This window comes from Hyla sarda, chromosome 6 (genome assembly GCF_029499605.1).
Source record: "Hyla sarda isolate aHylSar1 chromosome 6, aHylSar1.hap1, whole genome shotgun sequence".
Classification (NCBI taxonomy): domain Eukaryota; kingdom Metazoa; phylum Chordata; class Amphibia; order Anura; family Hylidae; genus Hyla; species Hyla sarda.
The window spans coordinates 102,884,189-102,900,447 of NC_079194.1; the positions used below are offsets into that span (position 1 = coordinate 102,884,189).

At 41.6% G+C, this 16,259-nt stretch overlaps 1 protein-coding gene across 2 annotated transcripts in view; it reads right to left on the reverse strand.

Annotated features, from left to right (window-relative positions):
• LRIG1 (leucine rich repeats and immunoglobulin like domains 1) overlaps positions 1 to 16,259 on the reverse strand; it is a 123,932-nt gene that overhangs the window by 6,739 nt on the left and 100,934 nt on the right. The window contains exons 9-17 of one of the 2 annotated variants that reach the window (XM_056524562.1): positions 14,246 to 14,326; positions 12,474 to 12,545; positions 11,693 to 11,764; positions 8,987 to 9,150; positions 5,438 to 5,758; positions 3,660 to 3,941; positions 3,125 to 3,562; positions 1,627 to 1,674; positions 74 to 214 (exon numbers count right to left, since the gene is read on the reverse strand). In XM_056524562.1, coding sequence (XP_056380537.1) covers positions 74 to 214; positions 1,627 to 1,674; positions 3,125 to 3,562; positions 3,660 to 3,941; positions 5,438 to 5,758; positions 8,987 to 9,150; positions 11,693 to 11,764; positions 12,474 to 12,545; positions 14,246 to 14,326 — 1,619 coding nt within the window. The remainder of the gene's footprint in view (positions 1 to 73; positions 215 to 1,626; positions 1,675 to 3,124; positions 3,563 to 3,659; positions 3,942 to 5,437; positions 5,759 to 8,986; positions 9,151 to 11,692; positions 11,765 to 12,473; positions 12,546 to 14,245; positions 14,327 to 16,259) is intronic. The other variant, XM_056524563.1, reaches the window with a different exon arrangement.

The window sequence follows — 16,259 nt, forward strand, 5'->3', positions numbered from 1 at the left end:
CACCAGGGAAAATTTGAAGATAGTGTTATATAGTTGGACCTAAAAATTCCAATGTCAAAATTTGGGCCAGTACCGTTATTGTCTGTTGAGAACAATCCTTCAGATGTTTTACAAGGTTCATCCGAGTTGCATCCTAAGCAAAGTCTTGGTTGTCTGTACCCCACGTTACACCCCTCAACATCAGTGTTTCCAATGCCATCACTAGAACAGATTCCTGAAACATAAAACCACAGACCAATATGTCAAGTGTGTGACTAGGACACCCCAAGATATTTCATGATCATTCAATCTCATTTTTTGGGGTCGGCCACTGGTCCTCTTTATGATCTCTGATAGCATCAATAGTAAAGTTCATTGTTTCTTCATGATCTGGACAGACTTATGTAGAAGTGATGGACACACAGGTACACTGCTCGCTACAGGACAGTTATTGGAGCTCTGGCGTATATAAGGAGCAGAGTTAGGCTATGTTCAGACGGCAGAATTTCTGCATTAATTTACAACCAATTCTCTTCAATGGAATTCCTGCAGCAGAAATTCAGCTGTATGAATGGGACAGTGGAATCCCATTGTAGTGTATTGGCTAAAATGCATGCAGAAATTCTGGCGTGTGAACATAGCCTTATTGTGTGCTACTTTAAGAGAACCGGTCACTTCATTTTCCTGCCCCCCGCTTAGAGCAGTATAACATAGGGACAGACAAGACGTTTCCAGTGGTTTGTCCCTTATGTGGTATAGGTTAGTACAGCCTATACCCATAAGGCTTCTTTCACAATGCTCGAGGAAGCCTGGGGAAATAGCGGGAGAAAAAATAACTGCTTGTGTCGTCTTTTTCTCCAGCTATTCCTGTCAAAAAATAAGAGCGCCTGGCGGTCCCCATAATAGTAGATGGGAGCCGCCGGGACCCGTTGTTGCCCGTTTCTTCCTGTCACGAGAACGGCCGTTAAAGTCACACACACAAAAAAAAAAAGACTTTAAAGGCCGTTCTTGAAAGGGAACAACGGCAGTGTGATAGAGGGCTAAACAACATGTGGCCATAAGAGTCACTACGGCCCCTGCCAGCGATTGTCAGCTGTTTCCCTATCATTGTACATAGGGGGCAACCTGTCACTCATCAGGGGGTGGAGACAGCAGTGACTCTTTTGTGGTCACATACTGCCTGCTTTCAGGAGTGGGTTCTTCCAACCTACAGCACATCATGACATAAGGGATAGGCCTCTAAAAGCACCGTATCTGCGAGGGCAGCACAACTTATAGGGGTACTCCACTGCCCCAGCGTCGTTCGGAACATTTTGTCCCAAATGTGGGCTGCAAGGGTTGTCACGCCACGCCCCCTCAATGCAAGTCTATGGGAGGGGGCGTGGCACATGCCACGCCCCCTCCCATAGACTTGCATTGAGAGGGCGTGGTGTGACGTCAAGACCCCCGCACCCAGCATTCGGAACAAGATGTTCTGAACGCTGGGGCAGTGGAGTACCCCTTTAAATCACAGTTCCCTTTAGGTTTTTCCTTACTGTGAAGTTAAGATGTGAAAATGTGCCTGGCAGGAAGCCTTCTCTGGCTTCCCTATAGAAGTAATATGCACACCCAGCTGATCAGAGTGTGAGTGCTCATCATAAGACATACCTTGTGAAGATAAATAGCTTGGCACATCTGGGGGCACAATGGTTTCATCTGCAAAACAATAAAACGTAATGTAATTACTTTGGAAAGACAGAAATGCTTTTCTTTTCTTTTTCTTAAGTAATGTGACTGGCAGCGCGGAGACAGCCAGGACTTTCAGCGAAACCACAAACAAATTCAAATAACATATTCGCTTCCCTTCCAGCCAGTGCATTTACTTCTATAAACAGGCGGAGAGGAGCGCGCCGACCACTGAACAAGCCCATCACATTTACAGTCAATTGTTTTATTTAAAGAGGTTGGATACGATAAGAACAAAAACTCTGCTTTCCTTTAGAGGAACAGCGCCATCCTGGTCCATGGGCTGTGCAGGGTAATGCGGCTCAGCTCTATTTATAGAATGACACTGTTACTATAGAAAAGCAATGATTTTATTCTAGTTATACAAGGTGGAAGATAGTGGAAGAATCACCCTGAATTATACATACAGTTCTGATCCACAGTTAAATGGGTAAAAAAAAAAACAACATGGAGAAGTTTGAGAAACCTTCGGACACGTCATTCATGGGGTTGTCAAAAGATTAGAAAAACATTGCTGCTTTCCTCACAAAACATGTACTGAAATAAATGGAGGAGAGCTGCTAATTTGGGAAGCATGTTTATGTTCCTTTGTAACCCCTTTAAAATAATTTAGCTCATCTAAAAAAAAGGGTTGAAGAGCCTTTTGTTTTGTTTTTTTGTTATATGCAATCTGCTTTTTTATTTATTTTTTTATAATAAGTGGTATTGCTGGATCTCCACACACTATGGAAATCTGTCCATGCCAACTGCTGGTAAAGTCTGTTCCTAAAAAAAAAAAGCCCAAGTAAGGTAAGGCTTCTTTCCCACTGCTGTTCTGACACGGCAGTGTGACGTCCACCGGGGAACCCAGGGAGAATAACGGGAGGAAAAATACATCAGGATTTTTCCTCCTGCTACTCCCGTCAGAAAATGGCATCCGACGGACCCTATAATAGTAAATGGGATCTGTCGGGACCCCTTGTTTCCTGTGTGACCAGTCAAATATAACGTCCGTTAAGGCACAAAAATAAAAAAAGTGCCTGACGGACATTTGCCCACGGGGCACGACAGCAGTGTGAAAGGGGCCTTAGCTGCCTAGCAATTAAATACTTTAATTGTGAGGGTAAAGGAATTTGTAATGAATCACAGGTCATTTTGTGTCTTTAACTAAAGCTGCAGAGCTTGGCCCTTTAAAACAAAAAGGAGTACTCCAGTAATTTGAAACCTATCCCCTATTTACTGATTGCTGGAGGGAAGGGGTTGGCTGTGACCCCCTGCAGTCCGTCCCCCATCCCCCGCTCAGAGCATGGAGAGAGATGGGGCACCAGGCAGGCGGCGATCAAACACTTATTCCCTATCCTGTGTATAGGGGATGGGGTTTTTTACTACTGAAGTACCCATTTGAAGGATAAATAATCAACTTCTTTTAGCAGAACTTTACCTGTGTTTGTCACGCTGTACTCCTCGCTCTTCTTCCTGGTTTGGTAGATAATACACACCCAAACCAGCGAGGTCAGCACAATACTACACACCACAGCGATTGTGATGATGCCAAACGTCATGGTTCCCTCCATCTTGCTGGACTCCAACACGCAGCCGGAGGTGGGGAATATGCTGACTTGGCTATAAGCTCTTTCAGTTCCTAGAGTGTTTGACATCTCACAAGTATATTTTCCAGCGTCTTCCTGGACCACGTTACGTATGATAAGAAGCTGGTTCCCAGGAGTAAAATGGTGCCTTTCTGTCATAATAAGGGGCTCGTCCCCTTTAAGCCATGTAATACGGGGAGGAGGACTCCCATTGGCTTTACACTGTAATGCTAACGTAGCCCCTGCTGAAACGGTGCGGTCCTCTAGTGGATGTGCCAGAAATGGCATCTCTGAAAATACAAAATTGAAAAATAATTGTGAATATTGCAAATACAGGTGGACGGTTGTTTTTTTTTTCTTCACCTTTAAATATTTTCACCAGCTTACCAAGTATTGTTAATGTGGCATTTGCAGAAACAGATCCCGCAGAGTTTTGCGCTGTGCAGCTGTAAACCCCCATATCCTCAATCTTAACGTCTGTAATGAAGAAGACGTCATCATCCGGCATGACGTGCATGCGGCGTTCACGGGCAGCAGGGAAATCGGTGCCCCCATCTTTCTGCCAGGCTATTTCAGGGGTGGGGTGCCCATCTGCTGCACACTCCAGCCTGGCGGTGGTGCCCGTCCTTATGGTGTTATCTCGTGGAGTCTTGGTGAAGGATGGCAGGACTGTAATGAAACAGATTGGCAAACATGGTAAACAAAAGGTTTGGCACAACAAAAATGAAAGGGTTAGACAAACTGGCACCTAGAACTAGAGTATGGTAAAATCAAAATGGGACATATTATAACCTTTATTTTTTTATGCCAAACACATTCTACAGAAAGACGCAACCAATCCTGGCATCGTGTGAAACTATCCAACTATAGGCAAACACTTAAAGGGGTACTCCGCCCCTAGACATTTTATCCCCAGTCCACAGCCCCGTGTCATCTGATGACGGGCGATACAGGGGCGGAAGAATCGTGACGCTGACGGCCACCCCCTCAATGCAAGTCTATGGGCGGGGGCATGGCGAAATTCACGCCCACTCCCATAGACTTGTATTGAGGGGGTGGGGCGTGATGGCACAAGGGGGCGGGGCCATGACGTTACGATACTCCGGCCCCTGTATCGCCCGTTATCAGGCACAGAGCGAAGTACAGGGTGCTGCAGGAGAGATCGTGGGGGTCCCCAGCGGCAGGACCCCCGCGATCAGACCTTTGGATAGAGGATAAGATGTCTAGGGGCTTAGTACCCCTTTAAGAGGGTTGTGCTTTCTTAGAATGCGTTGATCATCACAGGTCCAGCTCCTCTAAGGGTGCATGCACACCATGTTTTTGCTATACAGTTCCCGTATCAGGTTTTTGATGAAAAACGGATTAAACTGTATCAAAAAGTTTATACTGTTTTTTTTACCATATACGGGTTGAAATTTGTACAAAGGTTTGAAAAATGATGTATGGTTGCATCCGTTTTTTAAGAAAAAATTGTATACGTTTTTAACTGTTCACTCCATTTTGAATAAAGTTTCACTTGTTTGATTGAAACTCCAAGAAAAGACTGTGCAAAGTCAAAAACCGGATGGTGAAAACTGTATGGAACCGTATGCACATACGGTTCTGTACGGTTCCCATTGACTCCCATGTTAAAAAAATAAATTAAAAAAAACGTATACGGTTTAATACGGTTTTTCACCCGGACCAAAAAACGTGGTGGATTACGGTTTTGGGTACGGGTAAAAAAACTGACAAAACTGTATAAGACGCAAAACGGACTAAACCGGATGATGCGTTAGACATACGGTTTACAATGTAAATTTTTTGAACTTGAAACCGTATACTGGAACTGTATAGCAAACACGTGGTGTGCATGCACCCTAACCCAGATTTTCCCAACCAGTGTGCCTCCAGCTGTTGCAAAATTACAATTCAGAGCATGCTGGGAGTTGTAGTTTTGCAACAGCTGGAGGCACACTGGTTGGGAAAATCTGTTTGAATCCATGGCCACCGGCTGTTAAAGCTAGAAAAAATCTAATTTTCCCTGCAGCGGCCACTACAGTGTAAATAGGGTACTACATAGCACTCACTGAAATGTTATAGAAGATGACGTTTGACATGATATTCTGCCCAGGGATTAGCATAGTAAAAATTAAGTATCTACCCCTAGCTCGATCCATACTCACCATTTACAGTCATTCCAGCTTTATTGGAGTAAGTAGACCCAAAATGGTTGGTGATGATGCACTGGTATTGTCCTTCATGTTCAAAAGTCACATTGCGTATATGCAGAATTGTGGTGTAAACCATTACATCTCCATCCTTCTCTCGGACACTGGCAACGTTCTCAGTTTCCACGTTATGCAAAATTTCGTTATCCTTCTTCCACACAAAAGTCATTGGAGAACTGCTACTGCTGGCAGCAGAACAGGAGAAGCGTATGTCCTTCCCAACCACTGCCATGGTCTTCTCCGGGTGCACTGTGATATGTGGCTTCGGTAGGTCGTCTGGAAGACCAAAATGGGTAACAAAGTGCGTGTTAGTCAATTCTGAAGTAGAATATTTCTCATATTTGCTAATTTCATTAACATGAACCATCTTTAAGTGTTTGGTACAACATCCATACAATATGTTGGCCATCTCCTAAGCCCTTGTGCTGTGAATTTCACTATCATGCTTAGGCTACTTCACACTGCCGTTGTGACCCGGCAGTACACCGGCCATTGCAAAACAACAGGAGTATTGTGGGAGAAAAATTAGTGCATGCCCCAACTTCTTCTGCCGCTATACTCCAGTAAAACAGCGGGCCCGATTATAATCAATGGAAACCGTCCGTGCCCGTTGTGATCTGTCCCGATAACAGCCGTTACAGGCAAAAAAAAAAAAAAAAAAAAAAAAAAAAAAAAAGAGTCTAACGGACCCGTTACGGGCGGGTCACAACGGCAGTGTGAAAGTAGCCTTACACAGCAGGCAACACATGACCAAACAAAGTTGGATATGGCATGTTGAGACTTCTAGTTCTACCAGACATACAACGGGTGAAATATGTATTGAACATGTCACCATTTTTGTCACTAATAGGTTTCAATAGATGTTGGTAACAGCCCAAGAATACATACAAAGAAATCGAAACAAACCAGCTCCAAATTTTTAGTTGTTTGTAACAATGTGAAATGGCACAGGAAAAAAGTATTGAATACATGAAGAAAGGGAGGTGCAAAAGGGCATAGAAAGCCAAGATAACTGCTGAAATCCATCAGCAATTAAAAATCCATTCAGCCCCTTGTCAGTGCGAATTATTTTCAGCTGTTTAAGTCCCAACTGATGGACTACAAAAATGTCTCATTGCCAAGGTGTCAAACAAGACACATCTCGCGATTGGGTAAAAGCAAAGACCTTATTGTTGCAAAACATAACTATGGCGTTGGACACAGGCACATTTTTAAGCTCCTGAATGTTCACGTAAACACTGTTGGAGAAGTGGAAAGACAATCCTTTCACCATAAATTTGCCTCGACCAGGTGCTACTGGCCAGATTTCTGACAGAGGAGTGAAAGAAATAATCAGAAAAGTTGTCCAAGAGCCAAGGACACTTGTGGAGAGCTTCAAAAAGACCTGGAGTTAGCAGGTACTATTGTACAAAAAAAAAAACTATTTATTGAGAATCGTGACGTGTTCAATACTTATTTCCCTCTCTGATCTAGTATAGACCTAAATATTTCTTAGAACACCAAGTATCCCTCCTCTCTAACATCGCCATAATCTTAGACTCTTCCTTACCAACAAGTTATATTTATAGCTTACAATCAGTCAGTGAAGGTATTTGCTACGTAAAGATCTTTTCTTGTTTTAAAGTAACGTTCACAACCTGTTACAGTGACGGCTTTAAGATCTTGTTCCTTTGGAATTACCTAAACAAACACCGGTGGGATGATCCCTCTGTTTACACCGGAGAGCCAATGTTCAAGGTTATAGGTGGCTCAATTTTTCATTGTGCTTGGTTCATACAAATATTATTCTACATTTAAGGATTAAGCACAGCTGAAGGGGAACAAGTCCCCATCTGTGCCGTTCAGGGTGATTTACACTGGGAAATGCTCACTTTTATTTTGCCTGAGGTGCATTGAGGATCAACCGTTTGGTGTCCAACTTAAATATCTTCTAGTCTAGACGGGTCTTGCCCTTCATAATAGTTTCGGGCGGCTTTATAAAATGCCAACTCAAAAGGTCATCATCTTTTTTAGTCTCCCGAACCATTATCTTGGACTGCAAAGAGTTTCAGCCCATTACGGAACATCTGCCGAACGAAACATTGTATCAATTTGTTCTTCATTACCCATATAAAGTAAATGTTGACATATGTTTGGAGGTTTACATTGATATGAAGCAGTTTACGCATTAACTGGATGGACACAATGAACATATACACATCAAGTAAATGGCCTCCTTCCGGGAAGCAGTAACTCATGAAATCACTCGGTTCGCCTTAACATGTGGCTACTTTGAAATATAAATTACGAATTTCCACTTCATGTCGTTCCTCTGGCGGAATGTACAAATCAGTAAACAAAATAAGCAACGCAAAACGTTCCAAGCCACGTACCTTGCTGGAAGAAAAACATATATAATGAAGCCTGAACTCTGTGTACCTTGTTTTAATTAAACCTTTTGTTGTTACCGTTGTTCTGCGGGGGAATCATTGTGTTTTCAGCTGTCCAGTGCTGTGAGCCAGTTGGACCACAAAAGGAGAGAAATCCTGGAATTTGGGTGTGAGCAGCAGGCAGCACATGTGACACACATATGTGTCCTCGGGAGTTTTTGATGTCGGCCTGCACTTTGGACTGCTGGTACTAGAGTGTGCTGGGAAGGAGATTATCACTTTTCTGGAGAGGAGGCCCGGCTTTCCCTTCTATTACCTTCAGATTACTATTATATCCCAGATGTGCACTTTTTCTTGACTGGAGCACATTTGGATTAAACTGAAAAATACTACAGATTTGCCTCATTGCTATGGGTCATTTTATCATTTCTCCTAACAGCACATCTGTATTACGTCACAAAAGAAAATAATACTGTGCATATCAATGGGTGCTGGACACCTATTAAGCCACTGCACCCTCAGACAACTTTTATACAAATCAGGATTAAAACTTGTTATATAAAACTTTCAGTAGATCTTTTTTTTTTTTTAGAAATAATAATCCACAACCAACAAACTTCAGGACCAGAATCTTCCCATATCTCTTTCAATATCTGTATAGGTCTTATGCTGGTGTATTAGGTATACTGACACTTGGGAAGACCGTTGCAGAGTTTTCTGGGACTGAAAGGGATTTCCGATATCAGATTTAAAAAAAAAAAAAAAAAGAAATCTATAACCCCAAGATCTATACCTTACTAATAAAGTGTTATCACAAATTGTACTGGCTTCAGCGTGCTTGATTCACCCCTGAGAGAAAGTTGTGTAGTCCTTTCATTCTCATTGTAGTTTTGTCTCCAGCTTCCTGGCTTCTCCCTCTCTCCAGAGACAAAGATAAAGGTTATTTCCACCAGCAGTAACCTAATCCTATGTGTATGATGAGCTCAGGAATCTCCATATTATACGATCAGCTATAAAATCAAATATATATGTATTTTTATAGCCAGATCTGGTTTTCGAAAATGTTCTGAAGGTGCAATGAGGTCACCTTAATCAGGTACGGGTGTCAAATGAAAATAGCAAAAGTGTCACTTACCACACACAAAGCTCCGGGCAGGGACACTGAAGATGCTCTTGTTCTGTATGGACTCTGGATGGGCACAAAGAGCTTCCACATTGGACTGCAGCTTTCTGGTGGTCAGCCATGAAGGAAGCCACTTGAGATGACAATCACATAAGAAGCTCTCACTAGTTATGTACCTTGAATAAAGAGGGAAAAAAAGCCACTCAAGACACTTTAAACTATTTCGGATTTCATTTTTGGATTATTGTACTTGTTAGGGGGGGATAATTCACAGGGATGCTCCATAGGAAACCAGTTTCCCATTATTTTTATTCAGAACACTGTGGCTGGCATTTATCGTTGTGTTTACCCTTTTTTTTCATCTATTTGGCGCTATCTTGGCGCAAGTGTCCTTTTTTTTGTGCATTTTGTTTTACACATTTCTGCTGATTTTGAGTGTAATCCACTGATTTTGGCAATACATTTGATATAGAAGGGTTTTATGAACTGTGCCTTTTTTGTGAAAAGGCTCAAAAAAAGGTACAAAACCACCAAAAAGTCTCTAAAACTACACAGATTTAGCTTAGCTTTTTGGTGTACGTGAAGAAAGAAATTTCAGAAAATGTGACCTCCACAAAATTTAGTAAAATTAATACATTTTGGTGCTCCTACACATTACAGCACAAAAAAAAAGTGTAGAAAAATGCTTCACCTACACCTACAATGATAAATGCTTCACTTACACCGACAATGATAAATGCTTCACCTACACCTACAATGATAAATGCTTTACTTACACCGACAATGATAAATGCTTCACCTACACCTACAATGATAAATGCCGGCCTGTGTTCCCATCCTGGAGTTTTTCTTTGCTACATCTTATATGCTGAATATTTTAAAGCAAAGATCATCCTGAAGAGGGTCACAGGTCCCATTCATGTACAGATCATGGAGGGGAATTTATCAAAGATTACTTCAGAAAGTCATTATATAAGTAGTTTCTTTTTTGCTTTCATATGCAAAATTTATCAAAATGTCGCACCGCATTGGTAAATTTTGCGCACAAAAGTCAAACTTTGAAAATCACCTCACATACCTTACCAGGCCCATTGATATTGCGTACATAAGTAGTTTTCAAAAGACAGGATTTTATTTGCTTTGCTCAGCTGTATTTTTTCCTTCCGTGCAACTTTTTTTTGCGAATGTCGCTATAGTAAATTCACTACTACGGCAAAGGGATATAATGAAAACTTGCTTACCTAGGGTTTTGAAAAACATTTGCTTAAAAGCCACTGCCTTAAAAAAAGTCGCAAGGTAAGTTGCTTTGGCGCACATGCGACAATATATGCGCATAGAATAAGCAAAAAAAAAGTCCCTTACCAGCTTTGATAAATTCCCCTCATGGAGTATACTAAAGGGGTTTGTGCTTTCAGCTTTGTTATTCATATAATTCTAAAATAAACTTAATATGTAATAGAGACATATCAAATGTTTTGCTCGATGAGGATATAAGTGTTTAGTGTCTCTTTAAACAAGGATAACGTTTTGTTTTGCTGAAAATGTAGTACTCCTTTAAAGGTGTATTCCAATCAAAGGTAATTATGGCATGTAAGGTGAGGGACCCTGGTCAAGACACCCCAATTTTTTCAGTGAGTCACTTGCTTGGTTGTATTTGTACTTCCCATAAACTCAGTGCCCTCAGCTGCCACCAGTATTTCCCTATAGGAAACTAATTTTTAACTTGACCCTTTGCTTTGCATCAAGATCCTGAATTTCAGGGCCGTTTTGTTTATTAACCCTAATACATATAACTGACTCTTTGACATGCAATTAAAAAGGTTTATCCCAAAATGATTACCTATCCACAGGAAAGGGGATAAAATTAGCAGATTGCTGTAGTTCAGCAGAGTTAAGAGCTTGGCAATGTTCGGAAGTCCCATAGAGAATGAATGGAACAGCGGTCAAGCATATGTGCTGCCACTTTGACCGCTGTTGTCACAATTGTCATGCCGCCGGTGATTAAAGAGTGCGCTTATCCTGGCGCTCGGTATCCATTGTTGGTACAAGGCGGGCATAAGATAGTGCTTCTTCTTTGGAGATGCAGTACAATAGACTGTCCATAATTTATCTGCCTTGAGAGTGGTGTCAATCAAGTTATGGCACCTACTGCATCAGAGACAATCTAAAAACACCAGAGACGATTTTTATGACTGTTGATTGTATCCCATTAGTTCCTTGAGAAACCCCACAAGTTGGGGGGAAACGCGTCGGAACGGATACCAAATTGTAACATTTATCTTATCACCTTTCTCACGTGGTGTGGGGAGAGGTCCTAGATAATGAGTAGCACCATTGAATATATATGAGAATGTATCTAATTGTACCACTGATATATCCGCAGTGATCGACGGTTGTGGTACATTATCTCTCTCATAGGGTGCTGCCCATCTAACAATAGGACCTGTGTCTCGTTATTTGATATTTTTTCACCTATAGGTCACCAATTATAGTTTATTTTTGCTTTAGTTATTCTCATTTTAAAGCATACCATTAAAGTATATATGTTTTAGAAAAAGGTTATTTTCAGTTGCTGTGATACCTAGAGAGGAACCTTTAATCTGACAGTTTTTTGTTGCTGTGAAAAGGCTGTTGTCACAATTGACAAACATATGCGTGGGGATAACTTTTAATTTTGAGATAACTCTTATAGATACTCCGTACACAAACTTTACTTACAGCTCTTTCAGCATCTTCATTTCTCCAAATGCCTCAGCCTGAACTGACCGCATGGCATTACCGCCTAGGTTTCTGCAAATTAAAAAAATGTAAAAAAAATTAGCTTGGAAAATAATCTATAAATGTTGGCAAATCTTAAAATTCTAATAGTAAATTGTAAACTGATTTTATACCAACTTATTGTGTACCTTGCGCCAAAAAATAATGACTTCCACAAGTCCCATCAGAATATTAATAAACACAAGTAAACCCCGTCATCCCCGGGATATACTGTCCGGGCTGAACTTCATTTATAAAAGGAAACCAATGCTGATTCAGTACTAGAAGCATTTATGGTCCTCAGGGAAGGAGAGAGGAAAGAAAAAAATAACCTCCTCCTCTCTGGCCAAGTTTGCTGCACACAAGTACCGTAACTTTCTTGAAGGAAACTTAAGGTGTTCTCCTCCTTGTGTGCTGGACGCCTTTGTGTGGCAAGAAAGTGACCATACTTGTGTGCGGATCTGAACCAGTCAAAGAAGTGAGAATTCTTCAAGTGTTGTCTGTTCTCAGGGTAATCACAAAATAAAAATGCGCCCAAATTTGCCATATGTTCTCTAACTCCTTTCTTGGCACAACGAGAGGCCAAAGTTGAAGCTGACTTATAATGAGAAGGAAGCAGCTGGTCTGCTCAAATGGACGAGCTTCTCAGCTTACAAAGACGCTATTAAATTGCTTGCAGACCTCTCAAGCAGCTACTTTTGGCAACCCACTCTAAAAATGCAATGCATGATGGGAGACTCACAGGTGCTCCAGGGCCCCCAAGCCTGAGAAAGCGTTTCTGGCCACCGACTTGATCTTGTTTCCAAACAGAGATCTGCAGTTTCCAAACATCAAGGGTCAGACAAACAAAAGGGGAGAAAGGGAGAAGAAAAAAGCAGAATTAGTTGGGGTGAAACAGATCTCATGTCCGCTGTATGGCACTGCTATCAGTATCCACTACAGAGATTAGGGCTTTTCTTTCTTTGGCCTACTGAAAGGAGATCCCTTTATCAGCAATGCAATTTACCAGTGATGACAGGGCTGAATCACACGGATTTTCTCCTATGAGAAAGCCACCATTCAGCTCTCTTGTCAGGCCGTAGTTCCTTTCTCTTTTTGTTAAATGCTTGTTGTACAAGAAGGGAAGTCTAATAGGCCATTACTGACCGTGCTATCAGATCATCTTCCTGCATCTACAAGTAGCGCATACGTTCAGTGAATCTCCACCTTTAACCACAATGTCACTTTTGAAGTGGGTTCATACCTTAAAGGGGCATTCCGGCTTTATACATCTTATCAACTATCCAGAGCATAGGGGATAAGATATATGATTGCAGGGGTCCCCCACTGGGGACCCCCCACGATCTTGGTGCAGCCCATCCTCCGACCTCCGAGACGGAGACGTGACTTCATGGCCACGTCCCCTCCATTAATGTCTATAGATATGAATGGAGGGGCGTGGTTTGACTTCACTAGGGGCATGGCCGTCCCAGTCTCAGAGATAGCGCCTTGGGGGGGGGGGGGGGGGGGTATTTTTTGGTACACAGAGCACCACATCTCTGCTGAAGATATTGGAGCTCTGTACACAGCTATCTCCATCAGAGATTACAAAGCAGCAGGGCGCTTGTTTGACCAGCACTCCTTTCACCCAGAGGGATAAGGGACTTCTATATCAGTTGTTGGAGGTCCTGCTGCTGGGCCCCCACTAACCATGAAAATATATCAGTTGTAATCTTTAGATAACCCCCTTTAATAGATATTATTTCTCTATTCAGTTGTGGCAGCCATATTTGGTTACAGGAAGAGCTGCCATGTTGGATGTCTCTTTTGAATTAGCTTCTTAGAACACTTGACCACAAACCAGTTTGTCTTAAGTTTCTATCTAAGGTACAGTTTTGCTGTTTGTCTTCAGTTTCTATCTAAGGTACAGTTTTACTGTTTGTCTTCAGTTTCTATCTAAGGTACAGTTTTGCTGTTTGTCTTCAGTTTCTATCTAAGGTACAGTTTTACTGTTGCTAAGAAGCTGAAAAATAACAACCAATATGGCTGTACTTACTGTTGTCACCACAACTGAAGAGAAAAATCACACTGTAAGTGGAGTTTTTATTTTATTTTTTTACTAGTCCTGTATATATCCTGATTAAGAAAAATGTGTTTTTATTGTTTGGCTTTTTATTTTAATAAAGTTGGGGGCTTTACTTTTCAAATGATAAAATTTAAAATTAAAATCTGAGTTAAGTGATATTTTTTTCACAGAACACTTTCCTAGTAAAAGACCACCCAAAAGCTTTCACCAGCTTTCCCAAACCGTGCACCTCTTTCTTCAGAACTACCTCAAGCCATTGAGAGCCTGACACAATGTGGGCTAGTCTAGTGCCAGGGTTATTGAGGCTGTCTCTTCAGGAGATATATGTGTGAATAGAGGCCCCTATTTGTGCGGCCAGAATAAAGGACACACATCGGGAGGAGGGGAAGGAGGGAGAGGACCTACTGCTTGGGGGAACAGTGAAAGACTTTAGGAGGTGAAGTACTCACAGCTTGTTTAGGCTGTCCAGGCCTCGAAAGGCCCCATTCGTATCCTCTATTGTGCCCGAGATCTCATTATGATCCAGTTCCCTGTAGAAAACACCAAAGACAAGGTACAATCAGTTTGTGCTTTTGCTTCTTTTTTTCTAGGAAAAAGTTTTAGAAAGGGATACAAAAGTAATACAAAAAAGACTGGTTAGTGCTGTAAATTTTTGTGGCTTAACCCTTTAAGACCACACCAGTTTTGATCATATTGACCAAGTTATTTTTAAGGCTTTGGTGGACTTGCATTTATATGTTGCTCAACTTACATACTTTACTATAGTAAATTATACTATAATATTTTCTGGTAATGTAAACATTTGTATACGTTTCTTTTGCCAGTTGAAAATACTTTTTTTCTCCAGAGTACATGAGAAAAAAAATGTCATTTCTTTAAGAAGGTTTTATAAAGACCACAATTCAGGGATATTGGGTGTTGATACTGACTGTCAAGATCAATAACCTAACTTCCCTCACATGACATCAGATTATTTAAAAAGGGGTACTTAGTATTGAAATAACGTGTTGTGTATTTATTTATTTTTTTTAGAAACAGTGCCACTCCTGTTCATAGTCTGTGTGTGGTATTACAGCTCATCTAGATTCACTTTAAAGAAGATGAGCTGCAATACCGTCCTGGTATGGTTCTGACAATAATAAACACCACACACACACAAAAAAAACTAAACATTTTTGGAAAAGAAAAACAAAAATGTACTGCTTCTGCCATTTTCCTAAGTGTCGGAATGACCCCACCCCGTAAGATCATTAATTATATCCAGAATCCACAGTGTTACAATGAATTCGTTTCCATCAGTGATGCATTATCATTTATTTCGCTTGGGTGTGTTGTTCCATTGCATGTGTATTGTTGAGGAGACAATAAGGGGCTTTAACCCATCTTTCATTCTATTCATCCCTCTTCTCTCCCATGCCAATTTCCCGTTCTTTCTGGCTGGCTGCATCTAAATGTGAGTGGCCCTGTTAATCATAGGACCGGGAGGTCTTCCAGTGTGACCTCTATCTGAATAGGCCAGTAATTCAGCAGCTTCGCATCAAGTAAAGGCATCCAGACAATGGGCGGCAATTAAAACATGCTCGGGTCCCTTTCACCAGGTGTATGAGCAGGGGTGCACCCTCACTTATTAAATTAGAGCTCACCCTCCATCTCCCAACCTTCTCAGCTGAAAGGATCTCAGCATTAAGAACCTCAACACAACAAGATTCTTTAACTCTTTTTGGAATGCTTACAAATCCCGAATGAAGCCCAGGCACCAACAGCTGGCATTCACAGAGCCTCCCTGCGTGCCAGATCCTGAGGTTGTAGATATCTCCGGGGAGATGGAGGCTTTCAGTTGGTGTGGAATTTAGAAGAAAAGCAGGAAATGCTCCCAATTCTTTTTTATTTTGAGGGAAAGGGGGAATTTCTCAACAGTTCATTAGTAGAAAACCAAAAATAATTGTGCGTATTTACTCTCTACCGAGCACAGCGGTCGTGGATGCCAGGTTGCTTATGTTACAGCAATTGAAAAGTAATTCTTGAAAAATCTGATATCTTCTCTCCAGATATTTTTACTGCCAAGTCATGCTACGCAGCAATCTAGGCTGACTGCGGGAGGCAAGTGGATATTTGCTATGAAGTGTTAGATCGAAGATACTAAATCATCCACAGTATCAAATGTTAAAGGGAACCTGTCACCTGTTCCATGCAGCATGAAACAGATGCAGGGTGCCAACACACTATGATTTACTCCAAAAACTCCTGTGTTTCAGAGAAATCATAAGTATTTAAAAGTCGCGCGGAGCCAGGTAAGTGGTCACGGGAGGTGGTCCCCGCAGCGGCTTTCCATCCTGATGGCCTTTAGTGACACATTGCTACCTATACATTGCTGGGAGGGATGACTACTTACCAGGTCCTGAATGTTTCAGAATAGATCATAGTGTGTCGGTGCCACGCTGTCTGTATATGTTTCATGCTGCC